This window comes from Arachis hypogaea, chromosome 7, assembly GCF_003086295.3.
Source record: "Arachis hypogaea cultivar Tifrunner chromosome 7, arahy.Tifrunner.gnm2.J5K5, whole genome shotgun sequence".
NCBI classification, from domain to species: domain Eukaryota; kingdom Viridiplantae; phylum Streptophyta; class Magnoliopsida; order Fabales; family Fabaceae; genus Arachis; species Arachis hypogaea.
The window spans coordinates 78,736,912-78,761,213 of record NC_092042.1 but is presented as its reverse complement, the minus strand read 5'-3'; the positions used below and the strand labels follow the sequence as shown (position 1 = coordinate 78,761,213).

The 24,302-nt window shown below is 33.4% G+C and overlaps 1 protein-coding gene across 1 annotated transcript; it reads left to right on the top strand.

Annotated features, from left to right (window-relative positions):
* Nucleotides 1-71: 71 nt before the first annotated feature.
* Nucleotides 72-18,146, top strand: LOC112701662 (uncharacterized). Its single transcript, XM_025752396.1, has 4 exons — nt 72-177; nt 15,737-15,791; nt 15,875-16,200; nt 16,420-18,146. Exons 1-4 carry the CDS (start codon nt 72-74, stop codon nt 18,144-18,146), a joined length of 2,214 nt encoding a protein of 737 aa, XP_025608181.1.
* Nucleotides 18,147-24,302: the final 6,156 nt, after the last annotated feature.

Below are 24,302 nucleotides of genomic sequence, written 5' to 3'. Positions count from 1 at the left end.
ATGCTGGCTCCGAGATCCTACGCTTGTTTGAGCGGGAGACCAAGCTAACATCCCAAGTGGCTAAGTCTTAGATGTTGGCTGCTGACGCTGAGAGTTCTGCTACTGTAGCTTGTGCAAAGGCTGGTGCTGCAAAGGTGGAGATGGAGGACTTAAAGGAAGCGGAACGCCGGCCTCTTGGTTGACACGAGAGCGGCTATCTCGGCTACAAAAGAGGCGCTGAAAGCTCAGGTCCGGGTGTTGGCTCCCGACATGGATGTGTCAGTCATGGGGCCTTCCGAACCGTGAAGGATGGGGAGATCGTCGACGTTGAGTAGCCTGCTTTTTTATTTCCAAAGTTTGTAAGCCGTTTTTTTGGCATTTTTTACTTTGGTTTCGTGGAACAATTTCTTATTAAATTTGTAAGTCGTGTGTTCGGCAATTTATACTTGTTTTGGTGGACTCTTTTGTCTTGTTATGTATGAATGGTGGGCCTTTTGGTGGGCAAATTTGGATATCTATTTGTGTTAGCCTCAGGAATGATCGGTCTCCGTGGTAGCCGTTTTGTTTATTTTGTTCGTACTGTTTGCTTGGTGAAAACACAGAAAATGTATTTAAAAAAGAGTATTGAAACGATTTTTTATTAAAGGTCGGGCCTCGTTAAAATCTCCCATTTTGGATAGGAAAGAGTGCCCAAGAAAACGATGTCAAGAATAAGAAGGTCATTATAAACAAGATATGAAAAATAGCAAAACAACAAATAACCTTAGATCTTGCTAAAGGTATCAGCACGGTGGGACTCTCTTATGTGTAGTAGTGCTGTATGTTTACGGCATTCCATGATCTCGATAACTCATTCTCGTTGAGTTGTTCTAGTTTGTAGGCTCTTTTTCCAATCACAGACTTGATTCAGTAGGGTCCTTTCCAATTAGGCATGCGTTTTCCTTCTACCGGGGTGGGGGACCGATGTCGTTGCATTGCAAGACTAGGTCTCCCTGTTTGAAGTCCCGTTTAACCATGCCGCGGTTGTATTTTAGGCTTATTCTTTGTTTCAACGCTAGCTCTCATAGATGTGCTATGCTTCTGACTTCTTCCACGAGGTCTCGCTCTGCGTCTGTCATCGTGTCCCCTCACGGTTCTTCGTGGGCTGGAAGCACTTTCCGAATACCTCGCCCAAGTCCTTGAGATGCCATTCGGTTCCTATTCATACCAAACAAGTGATATCAAGGTGATCAGTCTCAATATCTCAATTCTAGTACTTCAAAGTCCCAAATGAATGCTCATGAACACTTATACTATGTATGTCAAGCTGACATCCTAAATAGCATGTACACACACACAGAGTATGTCCAGAAGTATAGTTAGTTTGTCCCTCAGGCTCTACAGGAACGAACTGCTCTAATACCATAACCTAACACCCTACCACACAGAGCTTTACAATTAGGACATAAACCAAAGGTGGCGAGGTGCTACAACTTCTAAAAGTAAAAATAATTGTATATATGACAAGAGTAATATAGCTAGGAGCCTTGAAAGAAACAGTACGATCAAAACAAGAGCGAAGGTACAACGCTCACGATAAACGATAAGATGGAAAGCTTATACAGAAAATCAAAAGACAGATATATATGGAATTCCAATTAGTAAATATAATCAAGCTCTTGACTCAACCTGCAAATCGTATATATATATATAACCCAAAAGTTATCAAAAGCTAAACCATAAAACCTATTTCTCCAAGTCAACCTCTAGGAGGGAAAAAATACAAATATACACAGAGCGGAGAATCTAGATACATATATGTACAACTATAAACAAAAGTACCAAGCCGAAAGAAGAGTTCTTTGCTTCCAGAAAGAGTCGTCCAGCACGCTCAGCGAGGTGCTTCACATCCTACATCTGAAAAACAAAAAATATATATGGAATGAGAACCAGGGATTCTCAGTATGGTAAAGGTGCCCACATAGATAATATATAAGGTTCAAGAAAGCCAGAGGCAATCCTAGAACTCCAACACTCAGATTTAAACTTAAAGGAATAACTAAACCAGAAATTTGGTAACTGTCTAAGGTTCTCAAATTCTGAATCTAATCCTAACTCAAATCTTCACTTTTGCTTCCTCCAACCTTTCGAAACACCGGCGGAACTACCCTCGTCACTCCTCCACCAAACGAGAGATCTCTCAGTTGCACAGACACACAATACAGACAAGGAAAACACAGATAAAATATAGTTATAGCAAGTAGAACATATAATAACTAAGTATAGATATTCAAATAGGCAAACCCAAGTAATGCAAACTCAAACAAGACAAACAAATGCATATGATGTATGCCTTTTTTACTGGCCGTGAGTTCACGTGTCAGTTACTTTGTCAGATCCCAACACACCCAATAGCTAACCCGGTCTCTCTGACATGCCTCCACACTCTTAGGATATAGTGCCCATCACACTCATGGGATATAGTGCCTGTCGCATTTCCCGAGATAAAGTGTTCCTACACTCTTGGGGTATAGCGCCCGCCACACTCTTAGGATATAGTATCCGCCACGCTCTTGGGATATAGTGTCTGCCACACTCAAGGGATATAGTGCCCAACACACTTCCCAGAGTAAAGTGCTCCCACACTCTTGGGATATAGCACCCACCACGCTCTTGGAATATAGTCGCTGACACACTCATGGGATATAGTACCCGACACACTTTACAATAGAGAAAAAATGATGCAACAAAACAAAACAAAACATACATTTACACTTCACATTCATAATCATTGTCTTCATAATCACTTTCAATCATTCTTCTTTCTCATTTCTTATCCAGAGCGAGTGGACAACGTCACTGCATCTTATCCGGTCTCATATATCTTAATCAATCTCATCATATCTCATTCAAAATTCATAATTAACTCAGTTCTCCTTATTCTTCTTTCTCATAGCCAACCTCATCATCAAACACCTGACAACTCAGTCACATTTTATTACTATTATCATTATCTTAATTATTTACTTCTTATTCAACATTAACAATGCCTCATTAATTCAGATAACACTTCGTAAAACCCTTCCAAATATCCCCTCAACTTATTTAACATACCCATCCTCATTCTAATGTTTAAAAGCTTACTAACGAACCTTAAACAAGTGTAAAGGGAGTTTGGAAAGATAGAGGACTGACTTAATATTCAAAAATATCATTTTTGACTAAAACAGGGGGCTTGCGTACACAAGACTATGTCGTCATAGGCGGGGTTTCAAAACAGGGGGAGTGCTCGCTTCGGGTGCATACTCTCGCGTACGCGAGTTTACAAAATTGGGTTTCGTGTACACAGGCCTTGCCCAACGTATGCGAGATTACAAAACAGTAAGTATAGCTCACGTCGCTCACGCAGGTCGCATACGCGACACTCCTTTTAACTCCAAAAGCTATTAAGTCATTAAAAATCAGGTTTATACACCTAACTTCCAACTTTCATAACTTTCTTTACAAAACTTTGATTTTTACAAACTTTAAACGATTTTGAAACTCTTGAGATTATCTTTAATTTGAAATAAATTTCATTCAAATCCAAAACTCAGGGCTCAAGTTATGATCCTTTGAAGTTCGTTAAAAATATATTTTTACCAAAAGAGTTCAAAACTTCTATTTTCCAAACTCTCAATTTTAAAACCAAATTTCACACCTTAAAACAACTTCAAATACACTCAAAGTAATTTTCTAACCATTTCATTCCTTTCACAACCTCTCAATACTCAATTTATCAAATTCTTCCCCACAATTAATAGCCAACAACAACACAATTTATTAATAATTCATAGCACCACATCTCCACATTCATTGCTCAAACTCATAATTCTCATCATCATACACATTCTGCATCACAACCTCACCAACCATCATCAAGACTTATATCACATCATTATTATCAATAATTCTCCCCCCCACCCTACACACACACACACACACATGTATACACACATTGACTCCATCATACATATAACCCACACTACTCATCACACTCATCATTGGTACATATAATCCATTAAATTCAATAATTCAACACATTCAAGCTTATCATATGGTCATCTAACCTAAGTTTTCAAGCAATATTATCTATTATCTAAGATAAACCAAAATCATACCTTGGTCGTTTCTTCCCTAATGTTAAAGCACCTTAATTATGTCTGTTTGACCATCGCCCAAGGTCCCAAATGTACACTGATGCGTGAGCATCTTTCTCATCTTTTCCTAGTGAATTTGCATTTAAATTGTTAAGTTTAATCAAGAATTAATTGTCTTTTAGCCACTATGGATGCTACTTTGAGTCTTGTGCAATTCTATTTATTTTAGGTAGCATTAAGCTGGATTTGATGGAGTTTCTGCAGCACAAGAATTAAAGGAGATGACAGCGAGGAGCGATGCATACGCGTACCTGACGCGTGCGCGTGATTTGGAGCTTTCCATGACAACGCGTGCGCGTGCCTGATGCATACACGTGAAAAGTGAAGTTGCACAGCGATGCGTACGCGTACCTGACGCGTACGCGTGACATGCGCCATGTGCAGAAAACGCAGAAAACATTGGGGGCGATTTCTGGGCCCCATTTTGGCACTCAAGTAAGGCGCAGCTCTCTGCCAAGTTAGGCGCGGATCCAGTGAAGTCAAGTGGTCCCCACGTTACAAGGCGTGGATTATTTAATTGATTCTGATTCAAATATGAATTTGAAAAAAGGAAAAGATATTATCTTAATTTTAGATATTAGATTTTAAATGAATTAGGATTAGTTATAAAAAGGAGAAACTTTTCTTCTTTAGGGGATTCCAGGGGGGATTCCATTAGGGGAATTCTATTCCAATTTACATTCTGTACTTCAGAGTTTACCTGAATCCTAGTTTTCTTCTCTGAGTCATGAGCAACTAAACCTCCATTGTTAAGGTTAAGAGCTCTGTCTACTGTATGGATTGATACTCTTGTTTTTCTATTTTAATTCATGTTTTGATTTGTATTTCAATAATTATTTTCGTTCTTTATTTTATGAATTTGGGTGGAACGGAAGTATGACCCGTGTTCTAATTGAGTTCTTGTATAACTTGGAAAAGCTCTTTACTTGAACAACAGCTTGAAAACATATTATCCTGAATTTCTAATTGTTTGTATTTAACGGGATACGTGACATATAATCCCCTTATTTTTGGATAATTAGGATTCTTGTGGCATATAAATTGGAATTTGATCATCACCCTCTAATTGGAATTAATTGACCAAGAAATTGGCAGTTGATGAATTTTAGAGGAGATTAAAAAGGTCTAAGGAATTAGGGTATAGTCACAAATAGTTTGCCATGAATTAAATCGTGCATGATTAAAATAGTTAATAAGAAAAGTCAATCAGGAAAATAGATAACTCTGAAACCTTAACTATTTTCTCCCATATTTTATTTTCAACTTAATTACTTGCTGCCTTCTGATATTGTGAAGTCACTTTTTAAACCTTTTGAACATCTCAAAACCATTTTCTGCTTGCCTAACTAAGTAAATCATTTAACCATTTTTGCTTAGTCCATCAATTCTCGTGGGATCGACCCTCACTCACCTGAAGTATTACTTGGTATGACCTGGTGCACTTGCCAGTTAGTTTGTGGGTTATAAAATACCGCACCAAGTATTTGGCGCCGTTGCCAGGGATTGATAGTGATTAACAACTATCAGTTGTTTGATTGCTTAGATTAGGCGTTTTAGTTTTAATTTAATTTAAATTTTATTTGAAAAAATTTTCGAAAAAAAATTTATGTTCTGTCTTCTTTGCTTTCCTGTTTACCACATGGTGCGTTTAATTCTATTTAGTGTTTTGTGCTAAGGAAAATAATGGAGAAAGATCACATGGGTTACTACTCACACCCAAGTAGTGATTCATATTATGGTGGATGGAGGAACTATCCAAATTTTGGTTGGCAAAGTCAAAACCAAAGAAACTTCAATGCTCCATGTTCCAACTACCAAGAACCACCATCTCCATATTCATATCAAGAACCACCATCTCCATATTCATATCAAGAACCATCATCTTTCTACCCATATCAAGAGCCACCATCTACCTCTTCATACCAAGAACCATCCTTTTTTTACACTTATCAAGAACCATCATCTCTTTCTTATTCATATCAAGAGCCACCATCTCCTTATTCATCTCAAATACCATAAGATCTTGAGCTTCTCATGAAAGAATTCATACATGATATAAAGACGAGTGTAAAAAATATAGAGAATTATGTGCAGCTAATTACCAAGTCCCAGAAAGAAGAACAAGCAAATTTCTTCCCAAGAGATAATTAGGGTTAAGTACTGAAATCGTCCTTAAGGTCTGGGGTGAAAATCAAAATCATCTCCGACCTTTTTTTGTTATTAAAATCATTCTCAACGTTACAAAACGTTATAAAATCATCATTTTCTATTTTTTTGGACCAAATTACCCTTAACTATTAATAAAAATAATATTAAAAAAAATAAAACCCCACCCCACCCACACCCAGCATCCCTTCGTCTCTCCCTCCACCCCCAAACCTATCCCCAATTCCATCATCATCAGTTCCCACTCCCTCACCCCCTGTGTCCAACCGCGCGCTACCCCTGCGTCCAACCCGCCGCCGCCCCTTCGTTTTTCCTTTTTTTCTTTTTTAATTTTTGAAGAACATATACATGATTGATGATGGATTGTTGCTAATTTTGTGATTATTTTGTGATTGATGTTGTTGCTGAATTTTGTATTTATTTTGGTGATGAAGAAAGGAATTGGGAGTTAATGGGTTAGTGGTGATGAAGAAGGGGGTGAGGGGGTGAGGAGTGGGGAGTTACGGTGACTCGGTGAGGGATTCTGTGACTGCCTATGCTTCTTTCTCTGCTCTGCTTGAACTTCTGCTTCTTGAATTGTAACTTGATGATTATTGAACTTTTGGATCTGAAAACTGAAATTGTAGTTGATGATTATTGAATTATTATTTATTGAAATTGATGTGATTATTGAAATTGTTATGCTTCTTCTGCTTCTAATTTTTTTGTTGATTTATTTTGTTTTGTGAATGTTGCTGTTAATTTGTTTTGTTATGAGTAATGAATGGTGAGAAAAGGGAGAGGGAGGAGGTGGAAGGAGATTGGGTGAGTGAGGGAGTGAGAGGTGAGGGTGAGGGAGTGGGCTGTGGGGGTTACAGGAGGGTGAGTAAGGGAGTGGGGTGAGGGAGTTACGGGAGGGGAAGGGGGGTTTGTTTTAATTTTTTGATATTATTTTTAATTATTTTTATTAATAATGAAGGGTAATATGGTAAAAAAAATAAAATTGAAGTGGAAAAAGACGATTTTATAACGTTTTGTAACATTGAGGATGATTTTAATAACAAAAAAAGGTTGGGGACGATTTTGATTTTTACCCCAGACGTTAGGGACGATTTCAGTACTTAACCCTTTTAATTATCCTTAAAGACAATGAGATTTTCAATAAAAAGAATTCGTTAATCCTAATTGATTATTAATAGATAAATCAACAGTTTAACATATTATGTAGACCTATTATTCTATTAATACAGATAGAAAATATTGACAGAAAAACTAATCAATCTCATAAAAATAAAAATCAAGTGTCAAATTTTTTTTAATTGAGAACCTCATTATCTTTCCAAAGAATTACATAATTGTTTAAAATTTTTTCTCTACATTTATTCAACTATGGTGTTCTTGTTGGAAGTACATAATTCTATAATCAAACGGATTGTTGTTTTATTCTTATATTAAAGTTGCAGGTTTATGTTTTTAAAGAAATATACTAGATTAAGATTAAAGCATTTAAACTAAATTATTATCTTTCTGAGACAAGAAATTATAGTAAGTTTATTCAAAATAGCATTTTCGATAATGAAAATATTTCAGTGCAACAATGGTGATTTATCATCATAGAAACGAGGTGAGGAAGGAAGAAGAAAAATTGGAGAGAGAGATGTATAACTAGGGTTTAAATTTTTTTAATTTATTAAATATTAAACTATTTATTTAATTTTATAATAATATTTAAAAAATAATAAAAAATCAGTCTAAAAAAACAAAAATAATCTAAAATTATTTTATTTAATATTTATTAATTATTGCTAAAATAATTCTACAATTTTAGAGATAATAAATATATAATTACAAATATTATATATATATATATATATATATATATATAAAATTATTGATATTATACTATATAAAATAATTTAAATATTATCTTCTTAATATTTTCATTCAATTTAACGAGAATATAAATAATCAAATTTTAACGCTTGATCTCGTTTAGTTTTTATCTCGTGAGAGAGAATTCGTTCTCCACTTGAAACATACCTTTTCAAATATGTAAAGAGAGAAAGATGGTGAGAAGTGAGAAGTGCAGTTATTAATTGTTTATTTTTAATCATGTTATTTGGTGTGAGCTTTATGTTGATCTTTAACAAATTATTCGTTTGAATATAAGATCGTATTTATTTTGTCTTTTTTCATGTTTAGACACCAAAAAAAATTTATTTATTTTAAATTTATATACAATTACCAATTTTCTCACTTTTCTATTTCCTCTTATAAAGGTTAGGTTCAACTATCCGACCTCACGGGCTTCTTGCCAAAAATGACTACTTGATTTTATTAGGTGGGAAAAAAGAATTGAAAAGCTTATTATTATTTAAACTCAAAAGAAGATAAAAAACGATGATTAACAATGGCCAAATAAAACCGTTATGGATAATTCACATCATTATTACATGAGGTTTAAATTGTGAATATAAATTTATATATTTACTGTTAAAATTATGCTTTTAAATTAATATAAAAAGATAAATAGATTTCTAAAAAAATCTGTTATAAATTTATAGATTCATAAAGAATAAAAAATACCAAGTAAATCTTTAAGAAATTGTTGAGATAGACGTATAGGTCATGAAGATAAATCAGGGCCAACTAAATCCTGAATAATTTACCGATGGAGTTATATGTCATCTTTAAGAGAAAGATAAATCAAGTTTAACATGTAATTTTTAAGTCTAACTACACATTCAAGTGTTTTTGACAATCAAATTCAATTAAATTTACTTAAATTTAATAAAAATTATTTTCATCACACTAGCACGTATTTTAAATTTGTACACGTAGATTCTTCTTCTTCTTTTTTTTTTCTCTTTTGTTATCGTAATAACAACACCAATATTTTGCTAACAAAAACCAATATTTTGAATTAAATTTAAAGTTATATAATGGACAATGTATGTTTGGTTCATTTAATATTACATAATGATTTCACTTTGATAATATTTTCGGTTTATTCTAGGCGCAGGTGTTTCTGAATTTAAATTTATATAATGAACAAATGTTCGATTTATTGGTATTATACAATATTTTACTTTGATAATATTTTTGGTTAATTCTAGATGCAGATGTTTCTGAATTCGAATTTATATAATAGACAAATGTTCGGTTCATTTGATATTATACAACGGTTTCGCTTTAATAATATTTTCGGTTTATTTGCAGTTTAGGTGTAATTTCTCCCAATGATTGGAATGGCTTTCAAGACAAATTGAATGGAATGGAATGAAATCTAATACAATTGAATAAAGTGATAATAAACAATTTTATTCTTTTTTGCTAAAAAAGACTCAATCATTAACAAAAACACATCGAATTCATTTCTGAATCCAAATGAATCTCAATTAAACTCAGAAATATACCAAAATTACTTAACGAATAAAAAATTTGGTCAATACTTATCAGCAGCATAAAGTGAACTTCAATTAACACACAAATGAACTGAAATAAATTAATAAATGAACCGAAATTATTTAATGATGACAGCAGAGAAAATCAGAACTAATAAAGATGTTCACAAAATATTGGTATTATTGGTGATGACGATAACGAAAAGAAAAAGAAGAAGATACAATATTGAAGAAGAAGAATCTACGTGTGTGAATTTGAAAGAAGAAGAAGAAGAAAAAAGAGGAAAAGAAGGAGGAGAAAAAGAAGGGAAGAAGAAGAACCTGCAGAATTTGGAAGAACAAAAAAGACGAGGAGAAGAAAAAGGAGAAGGAGAAGGATAAGAAAAAAGAGAAATAGAGCGTAATTTAAAAAGTTGTTATAACATTTTGATTAGACTTAATTAAGTATTTCGTTTGAACATATAACTTTATTCATAATTTTTTAGGAATCTATAAATTTGGTATTTCAATTTTGTTTAAAAATTTATTTAATATTTCTTTATTTAATCTATAAATCCATTATAAAAATATTTCAAGGACTTATTTGATATATTTTATTCTTTAAAGATCTATAAGTCTTTATAAAGTTTCTTAGGAATCTATTTATATTATTATTCTTTTACGTTATCAGCCATATAAATAAACCACTTTTATAAAATTAATTTCTTATTAATTACTTATATAAAAATAATTGAACTTCGTTAGAGAGACAATAAAAAATTTTGACAATGTGTACAATAAATTTTAATTTTGGCCTAATACAAAAAAAAAACTCAAATAATTATTTCAAAAAATTAATCATTTCAATCCTAATTTATCAATGAAATTTATCCAAACACTCTCTTTTTCCAACCGTCTACTATCTCATTCTAATCAATTATCCCATCTTTCTGGCGTTAGAAGCTCCCTCACCGGCCATCAAATAACTATTCACATAGTTATTAAAATAATCATCCGACTACTTAGTAAAATGACCATCTAACATTTGTTAATTGTATATACTTAAACTGAATAAAAAAAATAACCATCCAATTAAGAATTAAAATAACCATCTACATACCAGCATTTAAATTCGCCAGTCTTCAACTCACTCGAAACGAAGTATAGCGACAGTAATAATCTGGACATGAAATCCTCGATCCTCTCTATCAGCCTCTTCGCAAAATTCCCTCCCTTCGAAATCGTCAATCCAAACACGAATGCACCGAAGATTGAGTGGATCCCGATCAGGTTTGTCCCGAATCCTAATACCATCACTCTAATGAGGATTAAGCAGATATACGCCTCGTCCTCCGTATCGTGCTCCTGCGAGCACCGCTGCGCCACCAGCTTCATCCCGGTAGAATAATCGTCATCATGAAGATGACGAACGCCAAGCCAGAGAGAAGAACCCACACGGACACCTGGGGACTCTTGTGGTCGTCGCTGCCATCGGCCTTTTCGGCGAGTGTTACGGTGAGGGGGAGGAGGATCCAGGCTACCATGGTGGTCTTGGGCTGCATGACGGACGTAACGTGCGTGAAGGGGTGTCTTTGTCGGATGTTCTCGGATAGCTGGGCGGCGTCGGGTTGTATTTTGGACGGCAGACGGTAGTGATCTTCTTGGCGTCAGTTTGGAGAGAGTGGAAGAGATTGTCGGAGAGAAAGAAACTGCAGCACGTTTTTCTCACGCGTAAAATGAAGGAATACGTAACTTCATCATAACCAAATCGTTATATTTTTAAAATTTAAAATTCAAAATTATTAGGAATTAATTAAATTAATTATTAACTGATTATAATTTTAATTTTATCCCTATTATATACATTGTACACTAAATTCATTGTCTCCCTATACTTTCTCAAAATAATTAGTATAAAGAAAAAAGTATCGTTTTTGTTCCCAACATTTGGGGTAAGTCCTAAAGTTGTCCATAACATTTAAATCGTCCTATTTAAATCTCTAATGTTTCAAAATTGGCTCAATGTTATCCTGCCGTTAGGGATCCTTTAACAGAATTGACGGCGGGACAAAATTGAGACCATTTTGAAATGTTAGGAACTTAAATAGAACAAAACCGTTGGGGACAAAAACGATACATAGAAATAAATTTTAATTTTAACCTTTAATAATATCAATTTTTTGCTGTACATAGTATTCAATTATTTCTTAATCGCATTTAAGTAAATTATACTTAATCACATTACTTTCATTCTAAATAAATTTATCTTTTTATAATTTTAAACTTAAAGATTTTTAGTCATCATGAAATATTTGTAGAATAACTAATACATAAACTTGCGAAAAAAATGATATAAGTATAAATTATACCTTTTATTTCTAATGTATTAAAATTTTTTAATATTTAATTTAGTTAAACTTTATTTTTAATTTTATTTTTTAATGATATCAAACTTTTACGATAAATAATTATTCAATATTTTTTAATTTTATTCTTAATCACATTATTTTTCTAAGTGAATTTATTTTTTATTAAAATTAAAATTAAAAAATAAATTAAATAATTATTTGTCATAAAAAATTTGAAATTATAAAAAAATTAAAATTTATTAAAAATTAAAATTATTGAAATTATTATCTCACATGTTTTACATATATTATATAGTTATATAAGATAAAGTTTAATTTATATAATATTATTAAATTTAAAATTGACAATTTGATTAATATTTTATCAGTTGAATTAAATCTATCACTTTAATATTTTTTACCAACTGTAAAAGATATGTAAGTTATAATATTACAATATAATATAGCAACCGAATCATAATAATTAGACAACTTAATTTAATTAGTTATTATTATTACCATAATTATTTTTTTAAATTTATTAAAAATTAAAATTATTGAAATTATTTAATTTTACTCTTAATAAAAAATAAATTCACTTAAAAAAATAATGTGATTAAAAATAAAATTTTAAAAATAATTAAATAATTATCTACCGTAAAAATTTAATATTATTAAAAAATAAAATTAAAAATAAAATTTAACTAAATTAAATATTAAAAAAATTTAATATATTAGAGGCAAAAAGTACCATTGATATTTTATTATATATATATATATATATCATTTTTTTCTTTTTCGCAAATTTATTTACTAGTAATTCTAAAAACATTTCATGATAATTGAAAATTTTTAAGAATAAAATTATAAAAAAATTAATTTATTTAGAATGAAAGTAATGTGATTAAGGGTAATTTACTTAGATGTGATTAAAAAATAATTGAATACGATGTATAGTAAAAAATTGATATTATTGAAGGATAAAATTAAAATTTATTTCTATATATCATTTTTGTCCTTAATGTTTTCATTCTATTTAAGTTCTTAATGTTTCAAAATTATCTCAACTTTGTCCTGCCATCAATTCTGTTAACGGATCTCTAATGACAGGACAAAATGTTAGAGTTTTAAATATGACGATTGAAATGTTAGAGGACATACAACTTTAAAACTTACTTCAAACATTAGAAACAAAAATAATACTTTACTCTTAATATAAATTATAATTATAATGCATTTTTTTGGCAAAACTTTACTAGGTGACGTGGATATTCATTTATGATCATGATTTTGACTCGTGTTTACTTTAAAATCATATTAGAATCCGTATGCTTAGTGAAGTTCGATTAATGATTTACACAGCACAAGCACCCCTTGATGTTTTCCCCCTTTCTATCTTTTTCTGAGTTTGTTAGAATATAATAATTCCTCATTATTGATCCATTATTACTGAACCATCATCATGATGATTCCATCTTCATCCTTCATAACATGCAATCAACTTCAATCGCGACTAGAACATGACACATGCATGGTGCATATGAAATTGATGGTTTTTTTTTATGGTAAAACTAGACTTTGTTTGATTGATGTATACGATAAGATATAAACACAAAAATACAGACATTAAAAATATAGATATAAAATATTTATGTTTATATATTGTGTTTGGCAAAAATAAAAAATAAGACACGTATTTAAAAAATATTGAATTATCTTTCATTCAACCACAAATTTTATCACTATTAATGTACATCTATTATTTCAAATACTGTATGTCATTACTATTAATTTTTTATTTTTTTAATATTTTTTATTTCTTTCAATATCATCTTACATTATCATTTAAATATTAAATATATAATTTTTTTTAAAAATAGAAAACTAAAACTCAGAATTTATTAAAGATTAATTAAAATTTAAATAAATAAAAAAATTAAATGTACAATATTTTTTTTAAAAAAATAAAAGAATAAATTTGGTTGTAAAAATTAAAAGAGGAAGAGGAAAAAGAAAGGTTTAAAAAGATAAAAGATAAATTTTAAAAATTGAATAAGAATAAAAGAACAAAAAAACAGTGTCTCATAAATTATATCACAGTGACTTGCCAAATTAGAGATACACAAATTTAATATTTCTGTGTTCATTCGTATCCTCCCTTATTTTTAAAAAATCTGCGTCTCATTAAATCAAACAACATGTATCATCGTATCCATGAACATCAACTAAATACTACCCTACATATATAAAAGTGCTACAATTGATTTCATGTATGTTTGTTTATGAATATTTTCTCATTATTATGCCATTTTGAAGCAATTAAACTCTCTTCTAACTTTAAGGGGAGAAATCATGAGAGATCAATAATAAAGAGTAAGAACTTCTTATACTAGTTAGTTGTATTAGGAGAGTTCTAACTAACTGAATTCAGCTAAGTATCTAACGTTTCTAACTGCCTAACAAACTCTATCATGAAATTAGTCCACATGGTTAAATATCCGAACAACTAAAATATCTTAACGCGTGCTTCAACTACGTGAATACAAAGAAAATTGTCTATTGTATATTAGTAATTTCAATATAAAAATAACTCTAATAAATGTTCTTAAAATTGTATACCGTTCAATATTAAAATATACGTCATTTAACTAATTAATAATAACAATAAAATCTATTATATATTGATAATTTGAAAGGAAAAGAATCACTGATATATCTATTGTTAAAATAATTCTATGTCGTATCTTACAATATTAGAATGTATGTTCATATGAATAGATGACATTGTAGATATGCTAATTTTCACTTTACTTAAATTAATAATTCTTTCGACAAAGAAAAAGCAATTAGATAATAAGATATGTAATCGAATCTTAACTCTCATTTAAAATATCAGCTTCAACAAAGTTTGATTCTAACATATTAAAAACATGAAAAGAAAAATTAAAGCAAAAGTTAAGCTCGATCTCCTTCTAATACATGCTTGATGATCCTTTATTATCTAGTTTTCACACCCTAAGTTAATCTTGAAATCTACTACTTCTACTACTATCATAAAGGGTTGAGCTGTTGAGGTATTAAGTTATGCGTACAAATTTTTATAAATATAAATATAAATTATATTGATTCATATGTTTAAATTCTGAAATATAAATATAAATTATGTATTTTTATATGTAAATTTTTGGGTAAATTACTCAACTAAATCAATGAGTGAATAAAATTACACCAATCAGCCGAAAGCAAAATCGGTTTATAAATCAACCAGAGTGGCATTTCTATGTAGTTCGAATTAGGTTAATTCGAGCTTCACACCCACTAATTCGAATCAACCTGATTTGAATTATACACACGCAATCTAAAGTAATTCTAATTGGGGTGATTCGAATTACTCAAGCTATAATTCGAATGATACTGTTTCGAATTATACAGGGTCAGACGTATATAAATATGGTGTGAACATGAATTGATCTCATTAGAGTGAGAAAATGGTTAGTGAGGAGAGTTTTGTAGTGTTGGTTCATTATAGAGAATCATTAAGAGGAAAATACGGTATGGTGTGAAGTTCACTGATAAGGATCCTCTCAGTATTTTTATCAGGCCTACGACGAGCTATGATGACTTTGTGATTCTATACTACAGAAACTTGGTCTGCAAGGCGTGAAACAGGTTCAGAAATTATTCTATCGCATTCTGATCTCAGTGCTGCAAGAAATTGTGAAGTACGATTGTTTTACAATAGGGAGTGATGAGGACTTGTAGGTCCTGTTTCATTGTCGTCGGCAGTTTCCCGAGGTTAGGACACCTGAGCTATTGGCGAAGTTGGTGATGTGGTATCTAGCTCGGGGGGTTCAAACCGGAATACCCACACTATAGGCACGGTAGCCGATTCTAGCTCCAGACCTATTGGTGCACCTTCATCCGTCCCTGTGAATGAACCTCCGGACAAACCTATCGCCTCCCCGTCGTTCGCTGTTGATCTCAACTGTAGTGGAGGCGGAGAGGTTGGTATCGTGGATAGGGTGCCGACTTCTTTACAGTGTGCGGCACCGGCTGGTCTGGGCGATGCATTGCTGGATGATATTGACGATGATGATGTGGAGCCGGATATCATTGCTGATGATAATGGCGATGAGATCACAGCGAGTAATCCAGTTGGGGCTGGAGGTGGTTCTAGCTCTGGGACACAGCAGTACCCTCCGCACTTTTCATCTTTGGACTTGGATGCCATGAGACAGGAGGGGGTTCCTGGGGAACCTATTGGATTTGGTGCGAGAGATGCCCAGGGGTCTGGTGGTCTCACAGAGTTTTAGATTGGCCAGTAGTTTCCGAAAAAAGATGAGGCTGTGTTAAGTGTGAAGACGTATAGCATATGACGCGGGGTAGAGTACAAAGTGGTGGAGTCTGACTATCGCCGGTATGTAGGAAAGTGTTCTGAGTTTGGGAATGGGTGCACATGGTTGATTAGGCTAAGTCTTCGGCAGCGCAAGGGTATTTGGGAGGTAAAATGGTACAACGGACCTCATACGTATCTTGCGACATCCATCTCTAGCAACCACAGAAGTTTGGATTATCATGTGATCTCGGCATTTATCATGCCAATGGTTATAGCTGATGCATCCGTCAACATCAAGGTGCTTCTGAATGTGACGGCGGCACACTTTGGGTTTAGGCCGACTTATAGGAGGGTTTGGTTGGCGAAGCAGAAGGCCCTCGCCCACATCTATGGTGATTGGGATGAGTCGTATAACGAGCTGCCGCGGTGGGAGTTAGGAGTGCAGTTGACGATGCCAGGTAGTGTTGCAGTCCTTAGGACGAGTCCTGTCCGAGTTGGGGACCAGGTCGACGGCTCGCAAGCCTATTTTCACCGGCTTTTCTGGACGTTTCCACCATGTATTGAGGCATTCCGGCATTGCAAGCCGTTGGTGAGTATTGACGGCACCCACTTGTATGGTAAGTATGGGGTTATGTTGCTCATCGCGATTGCACAGGACGGGAACTCCAACATCCTGCCTGTTGCATTTGCACTCGTGAAGGGTAAGAATGCGGAGTCCTGGTCGTTCTTTCTTTCCCATCTCCGACAGCACGTGACCCCACAACCGGGTCTCCTGGTTATATCAGATAGGCACAACAAGATCAAGGCTGCGCTTGAGGCTCCTGACGGAGGATGGCTACCTCCTGCTACATACCATACATTCTGTATTCGACATGTGGCAGCAAATTCCGCCCTGACATTCAAGGACAAGGACGCAAGGAGGCTTCTTGTGAATGCAGCTTATGCAAAGACTGAGGTGGAATTTGATTACTGGTTTGATATTCTGCGGTTTGAAGACCCTGCCATGTGTGAGTGGGCGAACAGAATTGAGTATTCATTGTGGACTCAGCATCGGGATGAGGGTAGGAGATTCGGACACATGACGACAAATATCTCCGAGTGTGTTAATTCAATCTTGAAGGGGGTCAGGAATCTTCCGGTGTGTTCGCTGGTGAAGGCTACTTATGGGAAGTTGGCAGAGCTATTCGTTCGCAAGGGGAGAGAGGCAGAGGCCCAGCTAGGAACTGGACAGCAATTCATTCAACATCTGGTGAAGTGTATAGAGGCCAATCTGAAGACGGCGATGTGCTTCACGGTGACTTTGTACGACAGAGATAACTCGGAGTTCACAGTCTCGGAAACCACTCCTACTGGTTCGTTCTCACTTGGTAGCTACAGAGTGTCACTCGGGAGTCAGACATGTGACTGCGGATATTTTCAGGCACTTTATTACCCGTGTCCTCATGCCTTGGCATGCTGTTCCTATTCACGGCTTACTTGGCAGCCGTATGTCCACCAGGTGTATCATCTTAGCTCAGTGTTCAGTGTGTACCAGATGGGGTTCACACCTCCCATTTTCAAGGAGTTTTGGCCACCGTACGATGGGCCGACAGTGATACCAGACCCCACCAAGAGGCATGCAAGTGAGGGACGTCCTAGGTCCACCAGGATCCGAACTACTATGGACGAGGCTAATCCGAACAGGCCGAAGACATGCGGTCTTTGTAGGAAACCAGGACACACACGCCAGAGTTGTCCACAGGGCGGAAGAGCAAGGCGCACTGGGGGAGATGAGTAGATGTCGTGTTAGATGAATTACTATCTTTTTAGCACTTTAGTATTTAGATTTCCTTGTTTTAGTTTGGTACTTGAAGGACCTGGATCTGCCATAACATCAAACTGAAAAACATGATCTGTCCGGCTCTCCCAATAAAGGTGCCAGAACTGCAAGCTGTAGGGGAACCAATGATCACCACCTCTGTCGTCCTTCGACATTAAGAAGTCGATGTTCAGGGCGGGCTGGGGGTGGGGCTATACTCCACCGAACTACGGTAGCACCCGATCTATCTGGTGTCACTCTATGACAGCGAAATATATCAATGCCATCACATACCGTCATATCACCGTACGCCGAGGCTCCAATACCTCCGGATGCACAACCTGAAGAACGTCTAGAGAGCTATACGGCATCCAAATAAACTGCGAATACATAACGTATATAAACAAACAAATAAGCTACTTAATCCAACTTTAAAAAAAAAAAGATTTCGTACTAATCTTTTCGTTGATGACCCCGGCTATATGGGCTACTCCATCCAAACGATAAAGTCTGTCGGGATTATCCCCCATGGGCTGAATATCCTGTTCAAGCCTTTGTTGGAGTCGTTTTAGATCGTTTTTTCTGGGATTTGGTGGGGTATGCTATTAGAAAAGTGGTTCGAATGAGGTTGGTTCGAACTCCTTTTATAGTCGAAGCATGAGTAATTCGAAACACCCTAATTCGAATTACTACTAGAGCCAAAAATTGAGTAATTCGAATCACTCAATTCGAATTACTTTGGATTGCGTGTGTGTAATTTGAATCACCCTTATTCGAATTAGTGTGTGTAATTTGAATCAAGTTAATTCGAATTAGTGGTTGTATGCGTGTGTATAATTCGAATCAGACTGATTCGAATTACATAGAGTGTGAAGTTCGAATTAACCTAATTCAAACTATATAAAAATGCCACTCTAGTTAATTCATGAACCGATTTTATTTTTGGCTAATTGGTGTAATTTTATTCACTCATTGGCTTAGTTAAGTGATTTATCCTAAATTTTTTGTAAATATAAATATAAATTACAAATTATTATTGGATAATTACTGATCTAAATAAATAGTAATATTTATTTCTATCATATCTTTGTTGTTTCTCTTTTAACTATATACGCACATATAATTATTTTCCACTAACAATCACATAAAAAGCACTTATTATATTATCACATGTATGTGATACAAAATTAACTGCCACTATTATTTTATAACTATAAAAAATGTAAAACATTTTTTTTTAAAAAAAAAAGAACTAGATGGCCGAAGTAATACCTATATCAAGACGTTAGTTTTAATAATAGTATTAGCCATTTGTATGTTTATACCGACTAATGTCACCTTTACTTTAATTAGCAAGAGTTTATATTTTAGAAAGTGGTTAAAAATTAATTTCACAGTAAAATGAATATTAAAATAAAGGGTAAAGTATTTTTTTTTTCTTGAAATTTGATAAAAAATTTAAAAATACCTTTAAGTTTTATTTTGTTTCAATTTTGTTTCATAAGTTTTCGATTTGCATTAAATATACTCCAATGGCTAAATTTTTAAAAAATTTAAGACCAATATAACAATAATGCATGAAAATTATGCTTAATTTACTTGTGTTTAGGGTTGTTCTTATGAAATTGTTGTTGAATTGGTCTTAAATTTTTTGAAAAACTAGCCGTTAGAGGTATATTTGATACAAATCGAAAATTTTTAGGACAAAATTAAAACAAAATAAAATTTAGAGATATTTTTAAAACTTTTGTTCAAACTTTAAAAATAAAAAATATATTTTACTCTAAAATAAAATATTAAAAAAATTTATATATAATTTATTAAAAAAATTTAAGTTTTGGGGACTATGGCCCTCCTTCTTTCGATGAGGCTCCGCGATGCTATAAAAAAGAATAGTTGGGTAAAAATATAAAGATTTAGTTAATATGTATTTTAAAATATATATTAAGATTATTAATTAAAAAATTATTATTATGAAAAATATGCAAAATTTAAATTTCAATATATTTATTAATAAAACTAAAATTCTTTATTAATAATAATTTTAGAATATATGTTAACTAAACTCATATATTAAAACAATAAAACTAACTTTATAATTATGAGGTAATTGGTTTGGTGTTTCAAGTTTCTATAAACAACATCAATCGATTCTTCACGGTAGGTCCAATTTTTTGAAAAGAAAAAGAAAAAAACAATTCTATGTACTGATTGATGTAAACCTTGGTTAGAGAAATTTCGCACATGTATGTTGCTTGATAAGGGTAATTTGTAGTTGCATACGAATCATAAAAAGTCTCCATTTAGAGTGTGTGTTTTTGTTTTTTTTTTTTTTTTTAATGTCGTTTATTATTAAAAACTTAAAACATTTGTTTTTTCCGAAAAATTCTTTTTATATTTTAAATAACATCTTTAGAGTACTTTTTTTAAAAAAACAAATTAAGTTATTATTTAAAAGAAATAGTGTAGTTTGCACACAACTATGAGATAATTAGTGGCCTACACACCAATGAGCTTGCCATTATTATAAATAATCAAAGTTGCTAAATGCTTCGTTTGAGATTAAGAATAATATTTACTGAAGGCATGAGGTCAAGAAATAAATAAATAATTGGGGATGACTTCTTTTCCCTATTTAAATTCCTAAGCACATCTACTTTTTAAAAAGCAACTTAATCATCATCATGATTGATTTGGTCATTATAATCCGGTGGATATAAGCTATAATTCAAAGATTAGATTTGATCTGTTCTTATAAGTCGGTCACGTAAATTATAGCTCGGTCACTTATAAATTTAAAACAGAGTAATTCGTGATCCATCTGTATAAGTAGGCCGCATGTGCTATAACTTGGCCACGTGCAGCAAATTCAAAAAGAGAATAGTTACTTGTTTATAATTCTAAAAAGACCTTTTCAAAGAAGCCACCAAATAATTCTCTGCGAGATTCTCGAACCGTATCCATGCCTCATATCTCAGAATGAGGAAAACATACCACAATCAAGTCATATACAAATCTTATATAAACAGAACCAAGTAAACATAGTAGGATAAGTACACAGAGAACTCTCCCTTTTATTTTCTCTTTCAAAGAAAACTAGAAAAACTCTTTCTAACTTGAGCGTTGGAGTCTCTTTGCAGGTCCCAACCTCCTCCGATGTTCTTCAACGGCTGAAGTATAGCTTGGCGTCTGTGCTCTTAGGACAGAAAACTCCATACACATGGAAGAATGAGTTATACCTCGACACCAGAAAGAGTTATACCTCGACTTAGATTAATGGATAAGAACATTTGGCGCCCACTGTGGGGCTGAGTTTACTTAACTTCACTACCATTTTTTCTACCCAATTATTTATCCTATTTTCAAGTTATAATCAATAGCGAAGAGTAAAATAATCCACCTCCTCCTCCTCCTCCCACTGAGGCCAAGCTATTAGCTATTAATGAGTCGCTATGAACAAAAGTTTAGCGGATGGCCAAATTATTAAACCAGAAACAAAAATAACCAAGGCAACGAAGAGGAGCAGAAAAATCCTAGTAATGATAACGACTATACCTCGGAAGCTAAAGCCGCGGTGATAGGACATCCAAAGCTCATCAGACGAGATGCATACATTTTGTGGCAATACTCTAACAAGTATAGGGAATATCTTTTTCTTAAAGGTTTATTACAGCTAAGTTCATATGTCGAAACACGGTTATGTGCTCTCTTTCATTAATAAAATATATTTATTTTTTTACTTTTAACTTTTTCTATTAATCTTCCTAATTGATCTATAAGCCATTCAATCCATGATCACATCAAAACCGAATTATACTCCAATTTCTGAATGCACAAGATACCAAGCTATCTATTATGTTCAATTATCCCTAATAACCGACCATAAAGATCAGATACTCAAGCTCAAGTACAACTCACACAAGTGATACTTTGATGCAATTATTCAATTTCAAAATCAATCAATCAATCCGAGAATAAACTCGGCTATTAATCAATTCGAGAACAAAACTCGACTTTTTATCAATCCAAACAAACCGGCACCTATAATTCGGAATCACTTCAAACAAACTGATAATTATAAGTTTCAAAAATCAAAACAAACCTACACCTATAAGTTGGTGTCAGTCCAACAAACAATCACCTATAAGTCGGCAGCATTCGAACAAACAATCACCTATAAGCTCGTTCAAAAATATATTAAAATAAGCAACCTATTTTCCAATGACAAGCTTGTCCAATTTTATTTTTAAGATTATTAGGTTGATCTTGGGGGCTAATCCTTATATATTCGAATTATAACACAATCGCATCTCTTCTACATCCTGCCGAGTTATAACTCAATTTTCATAAAAGCTCAACCTGTTTCTCTTAAAAATAAACAGGTCAAGTTTGGGGGTTATGATATGGTCATTATAACTCGACGGATACAAGCTATAATTAGGAGATTAGGTCTGATATGTCCTTATAAGTCAGCCATGTAAGCTATAACTTGGCCACTTGCAAATTCAAAATAGAGTAGTTTGTGATCCATCCGTATAAGTCGGCTGCGTGTACTGTAACTCGGCCACGTGTAGCAAATTCAAAAAGAGAACGGTTACTTGCTGATAATCCTAAAAAGACCTTGTCAAAGAAGCCACCAAATGATTCTCTGCGAGAGAACATACCACCTATAATTCGGAATCACTTCAAACAAACTGATAATTATAAGTTTCAAAAATCAAAACAAACCTACACCTATAAGTTGGTGTCAGTCCAACAAACAATCACCTATAAGTCGGCAGCATTCGAACAAACAATCACCTATAAGCTCGTTCAAAAATATATTAAAATAAGCAACCTATTTTCCAATGACAAGCTTGTCCAATTTTATTTTTAAGATTATTAGGTTGATCTTGGGGGCTAATCCTTATATATTCGAATTATAACACAATCGCATCTCTTCTACATCCTGCCGAGTTATAACTCAATTTTCATAAAAGCTCAACCTGTTTCTCTTAAAAATAAACAGGTCAAGTTTGGGGGTTATGATATGGTCATTATAACTCGACGGATACAAGCTATAATTAGGAGATTAGGTCTGATATGTCCTTATAAGTCAGCCATGTAAGCTATAACTTGGCCACTTGCAAATTCAAAATAGAGTAGTTTGTGATCCATCCGTATAAGTCGGCTGCGTGTACTGTAACTCGGCCACGTGTAGCAAATTCAAAAAGAGAACGGTTACTTGCTGATAATCCTAAAAAGACCTTGTCAAAGAAGCCACCAAATGATTCTCTGCGAGAGAACATACCACCTATAATTCGGAATCACTTCAAACAAACTGATAATTATAAGTTTCAAAAATCAAAACAAACCTACACCTATAAGTTGGTGTCAGTCCAACAAACAATCACCTATAAGTCGGCAGCATTCGAACAAACAATCACCTATAAGCTCGTTCAAAAATATATTAAAATAAGCAACCTATTTTTCAATGACAAGCTTGTCCAATTTTATTTTTAAGATTATTAGGTTGATCTTGGGGGCTAATCCTTATATATTCGAATTATAACACAATCGCATCTCTTCTACATCCTGCCGAGTTATAACTCAATTTTCATAAAAGCTCAACCTGTTTCTCTTAAAAATAAACAGGTCAAGTTTGGGGGTTATGATATGGTCATTATAACTCGACGGATACAAGCTATAATTAGGAGATTAGGTCTGATATGTCCTTATAAGTCAGCCATGTAAGCTATAACTTGGCCACTTGCAAATTCAAAATAGAGTAGTTTGTGATCCATCCGTATAAGTCGGCTGCGTGTACTGTAACTTGGCCACGTGTAGCAAATTCAAAAAGAGAACGGTTACTTGCTGATAATCCTAAAAAGACCTTGTCAAAGAAGCCACCAAATGATTCTCTGCGAGAGAACATACCACAATCAAGTAATTTCTAACTTGAACGTTGGAGTCTCTTTGCAGGTCCCAACCTCCTCCGGTGTTCCTCAACGGTTGAAGTATAGCTCGAGATTTCGGAAAAAAATCAAGCGAGAGAATATAAGATGAAAAGATACCACATCCAACTCAAAATCTTAAGGGTGTGTGTGGTTTAAGTATTACTTTGTTACAAAAATTTCATTCCCATGAGAATTAAAG